This window comes from Mobula birostris, chromosome 4, assembly GCF_030028105.1.
Source record: "Mobula birostris isolate sMobBir1 chromosome 4, sMobBir1.hap1, whole genome shotgun sequence".
Lineage (NCBI taxonomy): Eukaryota > Metazoa > Chordata > Chondrichthyes > Myliobatiformes > Myliobatidae > Mobula > Mobula birostris.
In genome coordinates, this window is record NC_092373.1 from 11,430,862 (window position 1) to 11,446,935 (window position 16,074).

At 41.0% G+C, this 16,074-nt stretch overlaps 1 protein-coding gene across 2 annotated transcripts in view; it reads left to right on the forward strand.

The window, feature by feature from the left end:
* Window positions 1–16,074, forward strand: part of prkci (protein kinase C, iota) — a 129,888-nt gene that overhangs the window by 80,645 nt on the left and 33,169 nt on the right. For both annotated transcript variants that reach the window (XM_072254916.1, XM_072254917.1), the window contains 3 exons: window positions 6,669–6,727; window positions 8,623–8,799; window positions 12,353–12,450. In XM_072254916.1, coding sequence (XP_072111017.1) covers window positions 6,669–6,727; window positions 8,623–8,799; window positions 12,353–12,450 — 334 coding nt within the window. The remainder of the gene's footprint in view (window positions 1–6,668; window positions 6,728–8,622; window positions 8,800–12,352; window positions 12,451–16,074) is intronic.

Genomic DNA, 16,074 nt, shown 5'->3' on the forward strand with positions numbered 1-16,074 from the left:
CTTTTTCTCAAATGCTCTTGCAGTAAAGTTTAATGTACCATTTGTTTCAAAGGTACATTTAATGTCAGAGATATGTATACAATATACATCCTGAAATGGTTTTTCATTGCAACCATCCACGAAAACAGAGGAGTGCCCTCAAAGATTGAATGACAGTTAAATGTTAGAACCCCAAAGTCCCTCCCCGCAGCTCCCCTCCCTCCCCGTGCGTAAGCAGCAGCCGCAAAGCAACGATCCCCTCCCCCACCAGCAAAAATAAAGCACCGGCACCCACGACCAAGCACTCCAGCGTGCAGCAAAGACAAACTTGCAGTACCCCAAAGACTACTCGTTCACCCGGTATTCAACATACCACAGGCTCTCTCTCCCTCTCTCCTTAACAAAGGAGAAAGGTGTCTCTGTTTCACAGTGAGATGGAAGACCTAACAAACAACTCACTGGTTTACGATGTTAAAAGTTCGTCACCTTTTCTGAGCTCTGTGCCCAAAGATCTCGGGTCTCTGGACACACAGCCAGAGATCTTCCGACTCCCACAACACACCGATTTCCTGCCAGGACACCAACCTTCGATCCGCCTGTCTCCAGAGCCACAAGATCCTGGGCCTCTGAAGGTGAGCTAAGCTCTTAAACCTCATCATTGGCATGTTGAATAAAGGCCAGTCGTGAAACCCCAAGAATGGGTTTCATTCCTGCAAAGAACTGAAGTCAGCGTTTAACTCCAGGTCAGCATCTTCAAAAGAACCCTGAAAGGGAAAAATGGAGAAATTAAAGATGGAAATAGAGCTGTTTCTGAAGATGCATGCAAGGGAGTCGCCATTTAATGCTATCATAACTAAGCTCCACCCTCTACTCCTGATTGCTTGCCATACATTTGTAAGATTGTATGTAAAATCTCACTTCACACCAAGTCCATCCAGACTCTTACCATTTTAAAGATGCTCGGCCTTTTAAGTCTTCTCCAAATTATATGTTCTCGCATTTTTCCATATTTTGTTCCATATGCCACATTCTTGCCCATTTACTGAACTTACCTGTATCCCTTTGAAAAGCCTCTGAAATCTCATGAACCTATGTCAGAACCCACGTTTGTATCATTACTACAGGTTTTGCTCTGCCAAATCATCAAAAACATAGGAAGTACGAGCAGTAGGCCATTTGGTTGTTTGGACCTACTTTACCATTCATTGTGATCATAACTGGTCATTCATTTCAATGCCCTGCTTTCCCCTAAGGTAGGCAGTTTCCCTTAGGCTGCCATCATTTGCGAATTTCAGCCTCCAATGACAGGATCAGAAATTTAGGGCTGATGTGAAAAGGTTTTTTGACTTAAAGAGCAGTGGATCATTAAAAATCAAAAACTTTGCAGATGCCTGAAATATGAAATAGAGCATAGAACAGTGCAGCACGGTATGTATTCTTTGGCCTCCTCCATGATCAATCTAACCCTTTTGTCCTACATACCCCATAACTCTCCAGTTTTCTGATATCCATGTGCCCATCTAAGAATCTCTTAAATGTTCCTAGTGTATCAACCTCTACAACCACTGGCAGTGCATTCCAGGTACCTACCACTCTGTTTTAAAAAAAAACAAGTCATCTCCCACAAGCTTTTGTCCATTCACCTTAAACAGATACCCTCTAGTATTGGCCAGTGTCACCCTGGGACAAAGAAGCTGGCCATTCACTCTATCAATACTCATCTTAATCTTAATCTATAAAGTTGCCTCTTATATTCCTTTGTTCTAAAGAGAAAAGCCTTAGCTCACTCAACCTTTCCTCATAAGACATATTTTCTAATCCATGCAACATCCTGGTAAATCTCTGCTTCTTGTAAAGTTTCAACGTTGTTCCTATAACGAGGTGACCAGAACTGAACACAATACCCTGTGTTGTAAAATTAGTGTTTTTTAGAACTGCAGCATTACGTTGAAGCTCTTGAACTCAATCCGCTGACTAATCAAGACAGCTGCCTTCTTAACCACCCTGCCAACTGGAGCAGCAATTTTGAAGGATCTATGTGCTTGGACCCCAAAATCCCTCTGTTCCTCCACTTGGCTAAAAAAATCTTGCTATTAACATTGTACTTTTCCTTCAAGTTCAACCTTCCAAAGTTTTATCATTTCATGCTTTTCTGGACTGAACTCCACTTGACACTTCTCTACCCAGCTTGCATTTGTATCCCATTATAACCTACACTGTCCATAACACCACCAACCTTTGTTTTACTTTCTCATCCAAGTCATTTATAAAAATTCACAGACAAAGCACCACAGAACAGATCCTTGTGGCACACCATGAGTCACTAACCCCCAGGCAGAATACATTTTATCTGCTACCACCCCATGCCTTCTATGGGCAAACTAATTCTGAATCCCTTCAGCCAAGTTTCCCTGTGGACCTCATGAATTTCTGGATGAGTCTACCATGGGGAACCTTGCCAGATGTCTTACTAAAATTGATACACACCCCAAAACTGCTTTATTTATTTGAGGAGATGCCAAAACAAATTCTCAATCAGTCTCTTGAGGCGTGGCCATCCCCTCACAAAGCCATGCTGACTATCCTTAACAAAATCATGCTTCTCCAAATGCTTGAAAATCCTGGCACTAAGAAACCTCTTCATTAGTTTGCCCAAGATTATCCCTATCACCTTTCTTGAACAGCAGTACATTTACCATCCTCCAGTCCTCTGGTACACTTCTTCTAGTAACCTGGGGTATATCCTGTCAGGTCCTGGATACTTATCTATTGTAATGTTTTTCAGGAGCTTTATTACTGCCTCTTTCTTAAACTCAACATAGTAGCCCATTCTACACCGACATCATATTCATCAAAATCCCTCTCCTTGATGAACACTGAGCAAAGTATTCATTAAGGACCTCCCCTACCTCCTCCCACCTCCAGACAAATGTTTCCCACTTTATTCCTGAGCAGTTCTACTCTCACTCTAGTCATGCTCCTATTCTTCACATATGTGTATAATTGGGGTTTTCCTCAGTCCTACTCACCAAGGCCTTCTCACGTCTTGGTGTTCACTGACTGTTGTAATTGCTAAATATATTCAAAGGCACAGTTTTACTGCGAATAGCTCATAAACTGAGTTTAAATTGATTAAATCTCATTGAATCATTACAGTTTTTCATATAATCACTAAAATCCAGAAATGTAGATTCCTAAAGCACAGTCCACCAATTCTCACATAGGCGCTGTTGTGTTCTTTCTGGGCAGTTTTTCATATTTAATTTTTGCATGGTGTAATTGTTCAGTATGATTTTAATAACGCATATTGCTATTTCATAAGATGAGATTTCATGTCAGACTGGATCAATCTGTTGAACCTCGTCACCAATTCTAAATTAAAATAAGTGGTTTGTTAGAAGTGTAGAAAACCTACAGCACAATACTAGCCTTCAGCCCACAAAGTTGTGCTGAACATGTCCCTACCTTAGAAATTACTAGGCTTACCTATAGCCCTCTATTTTTCTAAGCTCCATGTACCTATCCAAAAGTCTCTTAAAAGGCCCTTAAAAGGCCCTATGGTATCTGCTTCCACCACCGTTGCCGGCAGCCCATTCCATGCACTCACCGCACTCTGAGTAAAAAACTTACCCCTGACATCTCCTCTGTACCTACTGCCCAGCACCTTAAACCTGTGTCCTCTTGTGGCAACCATTTCAGCCCTGGGAAAAAGCCTCTGACTATCCACACGATCAATGCCTCTCATCATCTTATACACCTCTATCAGGTCACTTCTCATCTTCTGTCGCTCCAAGGAGAAAAGGCCGAGTTTACTCAATCTATTCTCATAAGGCATGCTCCCCGATCCAGGCAACATCCTTGTAAATCTCCTCTGCACCCTTTCTATGACTTCCACATCCTTCCTGTGGTGAGGCGACCAGAACTGAGCACAGTACTCCAAGTGGGGTTTGACCAGGGTCCTATATAGCTGCAACATTACCTCTTGGCTCCTAAATTCAATTCCACGATTGATGAAGGCCAATACACTGTATGCCTTCTTAGCCACAGAGTCAACCTGTGCAGCTGCTTTGAGTGGCCTATGGACTTGGACCCCAAGATCCCTTTGATCCTCCACACTGCCTAGAGTCTTACCATTAATATTATATTCCGCTATCATATTTGACCTACCAAAATGAACCACTTCACACTTAATCTGGGTTGAACTCCACCTGCCACTTCTCAGCCCAGTTTTCCATCCTATCAATGTCCCGCTGTAACCTCTGACAGCCGTCCACACTATCCAGAACACCTCCAACCTTTGTGTCATCAGCAAACTTAGTAGCCCATCCCTCCACTTCCTCATCCAGGTCATTTATAAAAATCACAAAGAGTAAGGGTCCCAGAACAGATCCCTGAGGCACTCCACTGGTGACCGACCTCCATGCAGAATATGACCCGTCTACAACCACTCTTTGCCTTCTGTGGGCAAGCCAGTTCTGGATCCACAAAGCAATGTCCCTTTGGATCCCAGGCCTCCTTACTTTCTCAATAAGCCTTGCATGGGGTACCTTATTAAATGCCTTGCTGGAATCCATATACACTACGTCCACTGCTCTTCCTTCATCAACGTGTTTAGTCACATCCTCAAAAAATTCAATAACGCACCTGCCCTTGACAAAGCCATGCTGACTATTCCTAATCATATTATACCTCTCCAAATGTGCATAAATCCTGCTTCTCAGGATCTTCTCCATCAACTTACCAACCGCTGAGGTAAGACTCACTGGTCTATAATTTCCTGGGCTATCTCTACTCCCTTTCCTGAATAAAGGAACAACATCCACAACCCTCCAATCCTCTGGAACCTCTCCCGTCCCCATTGATGATGTAAAGATTATCGCCAGGGGCTCAGCAATCTCCTCCCTCGCCTCCTACTGTAGCCTGGGGTACATCTCATCCGGTCCTGGCGACTTACTCAACTTGATGCTTTCCAAATGCTCCAGCACATCCTCTTTCTTAATATCTACATGCTCAAGCTTTTCAGTCTGCTGCAAGTTATCACTACAATCACCAAGATCCTTTTCCATAGTGAATACTGAAGTAAAGTATTCATTAAGCACCTCTGCTATTTCCCCTGGTTCCATATATACTTTCCCACTGTCACACTTGATAGGTCCTATTCATTCACTTATTTTCCTCTTGCTCTTCACATACTTGTAGAATGCCTTGGGGTTTTCCTTAATCCTGCCCGCCAAGGCCTTCTCATGGCCCCTTCTGGCTCTCCTAATTTCCTTCTTAAGCTCTTTCCTATTAGTCTTATAATCGTCTAGATCTCTAACATTACCTAGCTCTCTGAACCTTTTGTAAGCTTTTCTTCTTGACTAGATTTATTACAGCCACGGTTCCTGTACCCTACCATAACTTCCCTGTCTCACTGGAACGTACCTATGCAGAACTCCACACAAATATTCCTTGAACATTTGCCACATTTCTTCCATACTTTTCCCTGAGAACATCTGTTCCCGATTTAAACTTCCAATTTCCTGCCTGATAGCCTCATAATTCCCCTTACTCCAATTAAATGTTTTTCTAACTTGTCTGTTCCTATCTCTCTCCAATGCTATTGTAAAGGAGATAGAATTATGATCACCATCTCCAAAATGTTTGTTATTGTCACAAGTAATGGGATACAGTGAAAAGGTTCCATACTGTTCGTACCAATCAATTCATTATGACACTATGTTGAGGTAATATAAGATAAAACAATAACAGTGCAGAATGAAGTGTTGGTTGTAGTGAAAGTACAGTGTAGGTGCACAATGTGCAAAACCATAAGATGGATTTTAAAGTCAAGTCCATCTTACTGTACTGTATAACAGTGGGCAGAAGCTGTCCTTGAGCCTTGTATCATGTCCTTTGCAACTTCTGTATATTTTGCCCAACCAGGGAGGGACAAAGGGATGTTTGGGGTGAGTAGGTCTTTGTTTATGTTGGCTGCTGTACTGAGGCACCGCGAAGTATGGGCAAAATCCATGGAGGGTAGTCTGGCTACCATGATGTGCTGAGCTGTGTCCACAACTCTCTGCAGTTTCTTGTCAAGATCAGAGTTATCACATACCATGCTGTGTTGCATTCCAATAGGGTGCTTGTTTAGCAAGTGAAGGGTAGTCCTGTAAGCTATTGCTGTGAATAATGATAATTCCTTATTTATAGACCAGTTTTCATACAAACGCTGCAGTTCAAAGTGCTTTACAATGATAAAGTGCAAACATGAAAATAAGAGACCAGAAGTTGTTAGTTAAAAGCAAGGTTAGTAAATAGGTTTTGAGCTGGGGCATTTAAAAGTGTCAGCTGAGTCCCTTATAGTTTTAAATATTGACTTCCTCAGTTTAGGAGTGTAGTTCAAAAAATTATTTTTTAAAGGAGGTTGTTTAAATTTTAAGAAACTGATGGAAGAAGACCTGAAAGCTTGAGCAAGATGAAAAAACAAAAGTGATTCTGTGATGTGCTGTGGTCCCAGACTAGTTAGTGGTGGTTTCAGTGGAGTAATGCATTGAATTACTTCCCAGTGTAATTCATCCATGAACACATCTAAAATTATTTAGCTATTTTATTGTTGCAGATAATGGATAAAAATGTTTTTCCAGCATATAATTAAGTTTTTTAAAAAATCTTCATTAATAATATTTCTCATTTCACATTATGTGCAGTTATTCCATACAAATCCTCCAGCCAAGAAAACCTGGATCATGTTGGCGAGGAGAAAGAGGTATAGACCAGTGCTTTAATTGCTTGTTAGCATCTTGTGTTTTTAAAATCATGTAATCATGTTGAATGCTGCTATCATATCGAGACATAATTTTCACTTTCTAGTGGCTAAATGTCTGCATTGGAGATCTAATTCTGGCAGAGTTTTGGAAGTGAGGTTTTTGATAGAAATTAGAAAGAGATTGACCAGAGAGATGCCAATTGGCTTGTGTTGGTATCTGCTGTCAACTAGAGCTATCCAGCTACTCCCATCTTCGATTACCCAAGTCTCTACAATTTTTTAAAATCATGTATTTAACAGTTCCCTTTTGGAAAACAAATCCTGAATCTGTATCTATCACTAGATAGACACATTCTGGAGCACGTTAACCCCATGTGTAAAATACCTTAGTTGTTTACATTGCATCTTTTGTTTTGCCATTCACTTCAGGCTTCTTACCTTCCTGCTTCTGAGAATAGGTTCTTCCTATCTATTCCAGTAAAACCTCCATCATATTATGTCTAAACCCCTGTAAAGAGAAATGCCAGGTTTCCCTCATAAATGTAACCAGAGAATGCCTATTTAAGATGGGTTAAAGAACCTCAGAGTTGTGGGAGTGGTGGAAATAATGATCTTATGGGCTGGTTTGATCTGGAATGGTTGCCCCATAAGATAATGAAAGTATATCCAATAATAACTTCCAAACTGAGATCAGTGGAATATTCAGAGTTAAAGGGGTTGGCTGTTTCGAATTCTTAGCAGAAGTTTCTCTTTGGGTTATGTTAGCTTCTGAAATTCTCTGGTGCAGGATGACTCCATTATTACATTGAATGGTGGACACTGATATGTGGCTTACTCCCTTAACTTAGCGTTGGACTTGAGTTTGGGGCCAGTGGAGCTTTATAGTTCTTTTACATTGAAAGGAATAGAAAAAGTGAATATTTGTAAGATAATTAGGCCAGTGAACTCTGTGTGCTGTGCTTCTGAGATGAACTTGTTAATTGTAAAGGGAGTTGTAAACTCTGTCAGCCCTATATGAGGGAATCCTGTACTGCTGCTGTAAAACAACTAATTTTGTGACATATGCCAGTGATTATAAACCTGATTCTGATTCTGGAAAAAGTCAGTATCCTTACCTTGCTATTATCTGACAATGTCATTAATGCAGAAATAAATCAGACAAAAATCATTAAGAAAAGATGTTTGGTTGGTTTCTCTGTTCTGGTGATAAGTAAATAAAGACATCATGTAGCAACAACTTTAATATATAATGGTCCTTTTTTACTGTAAATTGTACCAAGGTACATCAATTAGGTGTTTTCAAAGAGGGTCCTTCAGTAACTCAGTGTCTCAGGGCATATAATGGACAAGGAATTTCATTTTGATAATTAAATGAAATCAAGAGTTTTGTTAAGTTTTCATGTAAAGATTATATTGTGCTTCAAAAGGTTTGACAAGGTTGTTAATGACACTGCATAAATTTAGCTGTTTTTTTAAAATTTGCAAAGGATTATTTCTGTTTAGTAGAAAAGTATGAGCTAAAGTTTGGATCATGTTTACAACATGTTGATATCTCCAGATACACATATTACTTGTAGATTCACCACCAAAGTCATGCTGGGTCAACTAAGTAGCCAAGGAATAGTGAGATTAAGATTAAAAAGCTGTGTGTTTTTGTTGGTTAGGAAGAAGATTGGGACTTAGAATTACACTGGCCAAGGCTGCCAGTACTCAGAATACATGTTGGAAATTTAGATGAGTTTTGCTGTAAGAGACCACCAAATTCACCTTCTGACTCCCTCCCCTGCCACTATTTCCTTGCATGTGGAGCCTTGTTCAAATGAATATTCTTGCTGCTTTTAAGAGCGAGTTAACCTTGTGTCTGCTGTCCACCCCCCCCCCGCCCCCAACGACAGGCCATGAGCAGCAGGGAAAGTGGGAAAGCTCCCTCCAGTTTGGGTGTTGCTGACTTCGATTTAATCCGTGTGATTGGGAGAGGCAGCTATGCCAAAGTTCTTCTTGTCCGACTGAAAAAGACGGAGCGCATTTATGCAATGAAAGTTGTGAAAAAGGAACTAGTTAACGATGATGAGGTAAGAAATACTGGGTCACGCTGCAGTCAATTTGAGAATTGATAACATTTCATAACTTGGGTGTTAAGACTTGAACTTTTCCCACACTACAGTAAGTTTTTATAAGTTTCTTGTAAAATAAATCTGAAGCTCACTAGCTTGCCAATGTCACTTATGCAAAGAAAGGAGGTTTTGTGCATGTCTTAGAATCGCCTTGCAAGAATGCCAAGGATCAAAATTACCAAGGACATAGTGGCGATATGCCCAGTGTATCTCTTTAAAGCTGAGAAGCATGCTGCGTTTCTAGACAGCATTTTGGCCATGAGAAAACTCCCATTCAAATAACTTGTACTGAAAAGTGTTACTATCTGCATGGGTTCTGTTCTTTTCACTCTTTGTAAATTATTCAGTTTTCCTACCAGCCTCCAAGCTGTTAAAATACTGACACAGAGCACAATAGTTGAGCTTCCATGGTATAGTGTGAAAGTGAATACTAAGTAGGCCAACTTCACTGGGTATTGGAATGATGTTCAAGAGACGCTTCAAATTTTTGCATTTGCAAAAGAAAGAAGTCCCTTTCCCATACATAGAACATAGAACCGGTCCTTTGGTCCACATTGTTGTGCCGAGCCAATTAAATTAGTAATCAAATAGCCAACTAAACTAATCCTTTCTGCCTACACAATGTTCATATCCCACCTCTTTCCTCACATTCAAGTGTCTATCTAAAAGCCTCTTAAAGGTCCATAACACATCTGCCTCCACCACCACCTCAGACTGTACATTCCAAGCACCCACTAGACTATGTTTAAAAAAACCTGCACCTCACATCTCTTTTGAACTTAGCCCTCTCTTGCCTTCAGTGCATTGCCTTGGGTATGAGACATTCCAACCCTAAGGAAAAGATGTTGTCTGTTTACTCTCCTTATGCCTCTCATAATCTTATAAACCTCTTTCAGATTTCCCCTCAACCTCTTCTGCTCCAGGAGAAAACAACCCAAATTTGTCTGATCTCTCATTATAGTGTTTGCCCTCTCATCCAGGCAATATCCTGGTAGACCTCTTCTGCACCCTCTCCAGAGCTTGACATCTTTCATGTAATGGGGTGACCAGAACTGTATGTGTTGCTTCAGATGTGGCCTAACTAGAGTTTTATAAAGCTATAACACACTTTAACTTCCTGACTTTAGAACTCAGTGCCTCGACTAATGAAGGTGAGCATGCCATATGCCGTCTTAACCACCCTGTCAACCTGTGTTGCCAGTTTCAGGGAGCTATACGGTTAAAATTTGTATTGGTCACTGAGAATAGGGTGTTCGTGGTTATATGGGTCACCTCTTTTGGGTACCAATTTGATAGAGAAAGAGCAACTGCATGATTAGCATGAGGTCTTCTTCTGTCCAAGACCTCTTTCAGAGTCGATGCCTCCAGAAGACACGGTACATCATTAAAGACCCCTCACACCCTCTCCATGAACTGTTTGTTCTTCTGCCATCAGGCAAACGTTACAGGAGTATCAAAACTAAAACCGCAAGGCTACTAAACAACTTCCTTCCACAGGCAGTCAGACTGCTAAATAGCTGCTCCACCTGACTCTGCTTTGGACACTTTTAACTTGCACTGGACACTTATAACTGATTTTAACTGACATGTGGCTGTTGTGTTTTACTATTTATTGTTATGTTTATCATTTAGTGTTGCGTTTGTTATGTTATGATTGCACTGCGCCTGAGAAACGCTGTCTCATTCTGCCCTGCAGAGCTGATGTATGGTTAGAATGACAATAAAGTTTTTTGAATCTTTGAATCTTGAATCTTAATTTAATGTCTTTATTTAATTTCCTTCCCAAATTCCCAATCAGTTTGGCAATGTGCAAATGCTTTTTAATATGGCAGGAGCAAATGAAATGGAAAATTCAAGTTAAGGCTTCATCTGCTGATCACCAGATTCTGTGAAGCGCTTGTGGGTACTGAATCATCTCTGGTTTGATGCATTGTGGTGAAGTAAGGGAAAGCATGCAGAGCTGAGGATAGTGAAAGATCTAGTTTGATTTTTTTCAAACAATTGATTGCAAACTTGATGGGTCTCATTCAAGAGATGTAATAGGTTTCAAGCAAATGCAAAAAATGTTTATTTTGCTGCACTTGATGGAAATTTCATACATTTTTTCCTATTATGTAAATAGCATCCATGGGTATGACCCTCTTACTCCCATCCATAACCTAGAGCATCTTCTGTCTGGTGTTTACAGTGGAGGTGAATTTTTTAAACTTTATTCATTTTGGGAGATGTGTGAGTTGCAGTCCAATGCCCACCTGTAGTGGGCCGTGTTCTGCAACTAACACATCGTATAATGAATATTTTTTTTAAAAATCCACCTCCACTGTAGTGGGCCATGCTTTGAACTGCTGCATTCCTTCTACCCTAGTGTTGAAAGATAGATGCATATTTTGCACTCAGCAGCAATGGGCAAATAGTAAACGCGAGATCTGTAGATCCTGGATTGCCATGGCAACACACACACACAAAATGCTGGAGGAACTCAACAGGTTAGGCAGCATCTACAGAGGGGAATAAGCAGTCGACATTTTGGGCTGAGACCTTTCATCAGGACTGGAAAGGAAGAGGGGAGAATCCAGAATGAGAAGATGGAGGAGGGGAAGGGGTACAAGCAGGCAAGTGATTGGTGAGACCAGATAAGGGGGAAGGTGGGTGGGGGAGTGGGTTTGGTGAGAAACTGGGAGGTAAGAGTTAGAACAAGTAAGGGGATGAAGAAGAAGGAATCTGACAGAGGAGAGTGGAGCATAGGACGTAGAGAAGGAGGAGGGGGTCCAACAAGAAATGAACAAAGAGTGATATATTTGCTAGTCAGGGTGATGTGTGCTTGGGGCATAACCCAGAGATGGCTATGTTTCCATGTAGTTATTGCCCTTCCTGTTCCTGGTGTTTTTGGGAACGGCAGTCAGAATAAAGAGGGCATAAACTTGCACTGCATTTTCTAGGTAGTATGCACTCAGCCACACTGTGCTGGTGAGGGATGGGAACCAGTCAAGCAAACAGCTTTACTTTGGTTAGTGTCGAGAGTGAGTGTTGGAGTTCCTGGCACTTGGAGTAGATTTCATGATGTTACATAAAAGAACATGAAGGAAATGTCAGCCGTGGGATTACACCTTCCACCTTTTTATGAATGCTGTGTTTCTTAATTCTTGCATTCATTGTGATCTTTGTTTCTTGTTATCACATTGCTGTTAAATTCTATCCAATGTTTTAATTCCTATGCAGAAATGTTAAAGGACATGAATATTTTTGTTGATATTAATTCAGGCATTTTTAAGATTTGTATTCAGTAGCTTTTGATTTACACCTTATTATGTGTTTTATTTTGTGTTTGATTTGTAATTTGATGTGGTCTACCTTTTAATAGGTTCATGCACTTTATTATCAGTCTAAAATTTAATTTGTGTCATTGAGCCCCATTAATATTGTTTTGGGCTGAGATATTTGAAAAACTACTTTTCTGACAATTTATTCTTGGTTGCAAGTGAAATACAAATTGTTTGGTTTATTTTTGCAGGATATAGATTGGGTGCAGACAGAAAAGCATGTGTTTGAGCAGGCATCAAATCACCCTTTTCTGGTAGGACTGCATTCCTGCTTCCAGACTGAGAGCAGGTGGGCTACCATTCTAAACGTTGTGCTGGCATTGCTGTAGTCTGAATATGTAAAGTGAAGTCACAACTATCTTTTAGATAAAGAAGGTAGTGCAGATGCTGGAAATCCAGAGCAACACGCCATAGTAGAGTAACAGTTAGTGTAATGCTTGGGTGTCAGAGTTCAGAACTCAATCCTGGCATTCTCTGTAAGGAGTCTCTGTATGTCCTACCTGTGGAATGCATGGGTTTTCTCTGGATCCTCTGGTTCCCTCACACAGTCTAAAGGGATGCTGGGTAGGTTAATTGGTCATCGTAAATTATCTTGTCATTAGATTAGGGTTAAATCTGGGTTATCTGGGATTGGTGGGCAGTGTGGCTCAAAAGGCCAGTAAGTCCTATTCTGTGTAGTATCTCTAAATAAAAAAAAAAAACAAAATACATACAAAATACTAGAGGAACTCAGCAGGTCAGGCATAATCTATGGAAAGGAATAAAGAGCAAACATTTCGGGCTGAGACTCTTCATCTGGACTAGAAAGAAAGGGGGAAGATGCCAGAACAAGAAGGTGGGGAAGGAGGAGGCAGACAAGCTAAAAAGTGATAGGTGAGGTCAGGTGGGTGGAGGAGGGGCGAAATGAAGTAAGTAAGTGATAGGTGGAAAACACAAAGGATTGGAGAAGAAAGAATCTGATAGGAGGGGGGACCATGGGAAAAAGGAAAGGAAGAAGGGCAGAAGTGGAAGGTTATTGACAGGCGAGGAGAAAGAAGTAAGAGGCCCTTATGGGGAATAGGGAAGAGGAAATGGGGAAGGTGGGTGCAAATAAATTATCAAAAGTTGAAGAAATCGTTGCTTATGCCAAGTTTGGAGGCTACCCAGCTAGAATATGAGGTTTTGTTCCTCCTACCTAAGAATGGCTTCATCATGGTAGAAGAGGTAATCATGGACAGACATCTCAGAATGAGAATCGGAATAGGAATTAAAATGGTTGGCCACTGGGAAATTACACTTTTTGCGGATGGAGTGGAGGCACTTGACAAAGCGATCCCCCAATTTATGTTGTGTTTCATCAATGAAGAGGGGGCTGCATCCAGAGTACTGGATACATTCGATGTCTCCAGCAGATTTGCAGGTGAAATATTGTCTCATCTGGAAGGACTGTTTGAGGCCCTGAATGCGAGGAGGTGAATGGCAGGTGTAGAATTTCTGTCAGTTGCAAGGATACATGCCAGGAGGGAGATTTGTGGGGAGGGATGAATGGACAAGGGAATCATGGAGAGGTTGGTTCCTACAGGAAGCAAAGAGTGGGGAGGGAGGTAAAGATGCGTTTGATGCTAGGGTCTCAGTGAAGATTGCAGAAGTTGGATGTTGTGGCTCTTGGGATGGTAGGTGAGGACAAATAGGAACACTATCGCTGTTGAGTAGCAGGAAGATGGGGTGAATGCGATTGTCTGAGAAATGGAGGAGAAGCAGGTGAAGCAGCATCAATTGTGGAGGAAGAGAAACCCCATCCTTTAAAGAAAGAGGACATCTCTGATGTTCTGGAAAAGAAAGCCTCATCCTGGGAACAGATGGAATGGAGATTAAGGAACTGAGAAAGAGGGAAAGGAGACAGGGTGGGAAGAGGTATAGTCAAGATAACCATAGGAATTGGTATGTTTTTCAAAAATATCGGTAGATAGTTCGTCTCCAGAGATGGAGACAGAAATTGCAAGTTTCTTGGTGGGCAACCATTCTAATTCTTATCCCTATTCCCGTTCCGTCATGTCGGGGCATGGCCTTCTCTTTTGCCATGATGAGGCCACTCTTGGGATGGAGGACAGCACCTCATATTCTGTCTGGATAGACTCCAACGTGATAGCAGAAACATTGATCTGTCCAACTTCAGATATATATCTTTTATTTCCACCCCCCCCCCAACCATTCTATCCACCATTCTGGCCTTGTCCCTCTTATCGCTCTCTGGCTATTACCTCCCCTTCTGTTCTTCCTCCTTCCCTAACTCCCATGGTCCACTCTCCTCTCCTATCAGAATCCTTCTTTTCTAGACTTTCTCTTTTCCAGCTATCACCTCCCTGCTTCATCCCAACCCCCTGCCCCAACCTGGTTTCGCCTATCACGTTCTAACTTGTCTTTGTTCTCTCCCCCACCCCCACCCCCACCACCACCCATCTTATTCTGGCACCTTCCCCCCTTCCTTTCCAGTCCTAATGAAGAGTCTCAGCCTGAAGTGTCGACTATTTATTCATTTCTGTAGATAGTGCTTGACCTGCTGAGTTCCTCCAGCATTTTGTGTGTGTTGCTCCACCTTTTACATCTATGTTTCAGGAAGCCTTTTTCTCTGTTTGTGATTTTATCTTCATAGTTTAGCAACAGTTTTTGATTTTGAGGAATGGCTAACCAAAATTGAAGCTTCTCCATTCTATTTCTGTAATATCAATATAGTTAAAACAGCCAGCTTCCTCAATAACCTATTCCCTGACTTCTTTGCACTTTGAATGAAATATTCTATCTGGCTGTGTAATGGTAACCTAAGTATAAATTTGTATTCATCTTTATTTCAAAATGTTTCCGTTAGCAAATCACAAAACTATTTGCTCATGAAGATTACATAGGATATATTACTTGAACAATTCAATCACCAAATTTTTAAGGGGAATATCGAAATCAGAATGTTTGAACTCGATTATATGTATTGGGTGGCCCAGAACTGTTGTTTTACAGTGGCCCCAGGAAGTTTGTGAAAGCTGTAGAATTTTCTCTATTTCTGTATAAATATGACCTAAAATATGATCAGATCTTCACATGTCCTAAAACTAGATAAAGAGACCCCAATTAAATAAATAGCACAAAAAAATTATACTTCATTTATTGAGAAAAATGATCTAATATTATATTTACTTGTTGGAAAAAGTATGTGAACCTCTGGGGTAATGCCTTCTACAAAAGCTATTTGAAGTCATGTGTTCCAGTCAGTGAGATGGATTGTAGAGGTGCCCTGCCTTATTAAAAAAAAGACACACAAAATCAGGTTACTGACACAGCCTGCTCTTCTTAAGACAGATCTGTTTTATGTGCACCATACCTTGATGTAAACAACTTTCAGAGGACCTTAGAAGAAGAATTGTAGAGATGCATGAAGCTGGAAAAGGCTACAAAAGCATTTCTAAAGACATGAATATTTATCATTCCACAGTAAGATAAATTGTCTACAAATGGAGGAAATTTAGTACTGTTGCTACTCTTGCTAGGAGTGGGCATCCTGCAAAGATCACACCACATGCAATGCTGAAGGAGGTGAAAAAGAACCCAAGGATAACAGCCAAAGACCTGCAGAAATTTCTGGAACTTGCTAAAAGTCTCTGTTCATGTGTCCATTATAAGAAAAATACTTAACAACAATGATGCTCATAGTAGGGCACTGCGGAGGAAACCACTGCTCTCCAAATAAAAACATTGCTGCACATCTGAAGTTTGCAAAAGGCTACCTGGATGTTCTACAATGTTTCTGGGACAATGTTCTGTGGACAGATGAGACAAAAGTTGAACTTTTTGACAGAAAAGTATATTGCTATGTTTGGAAGAACAAGGGCGCTGTGCACTAACACCAAAACCTCATCCCATCTGTGAAGCATGTTGGAAGAAG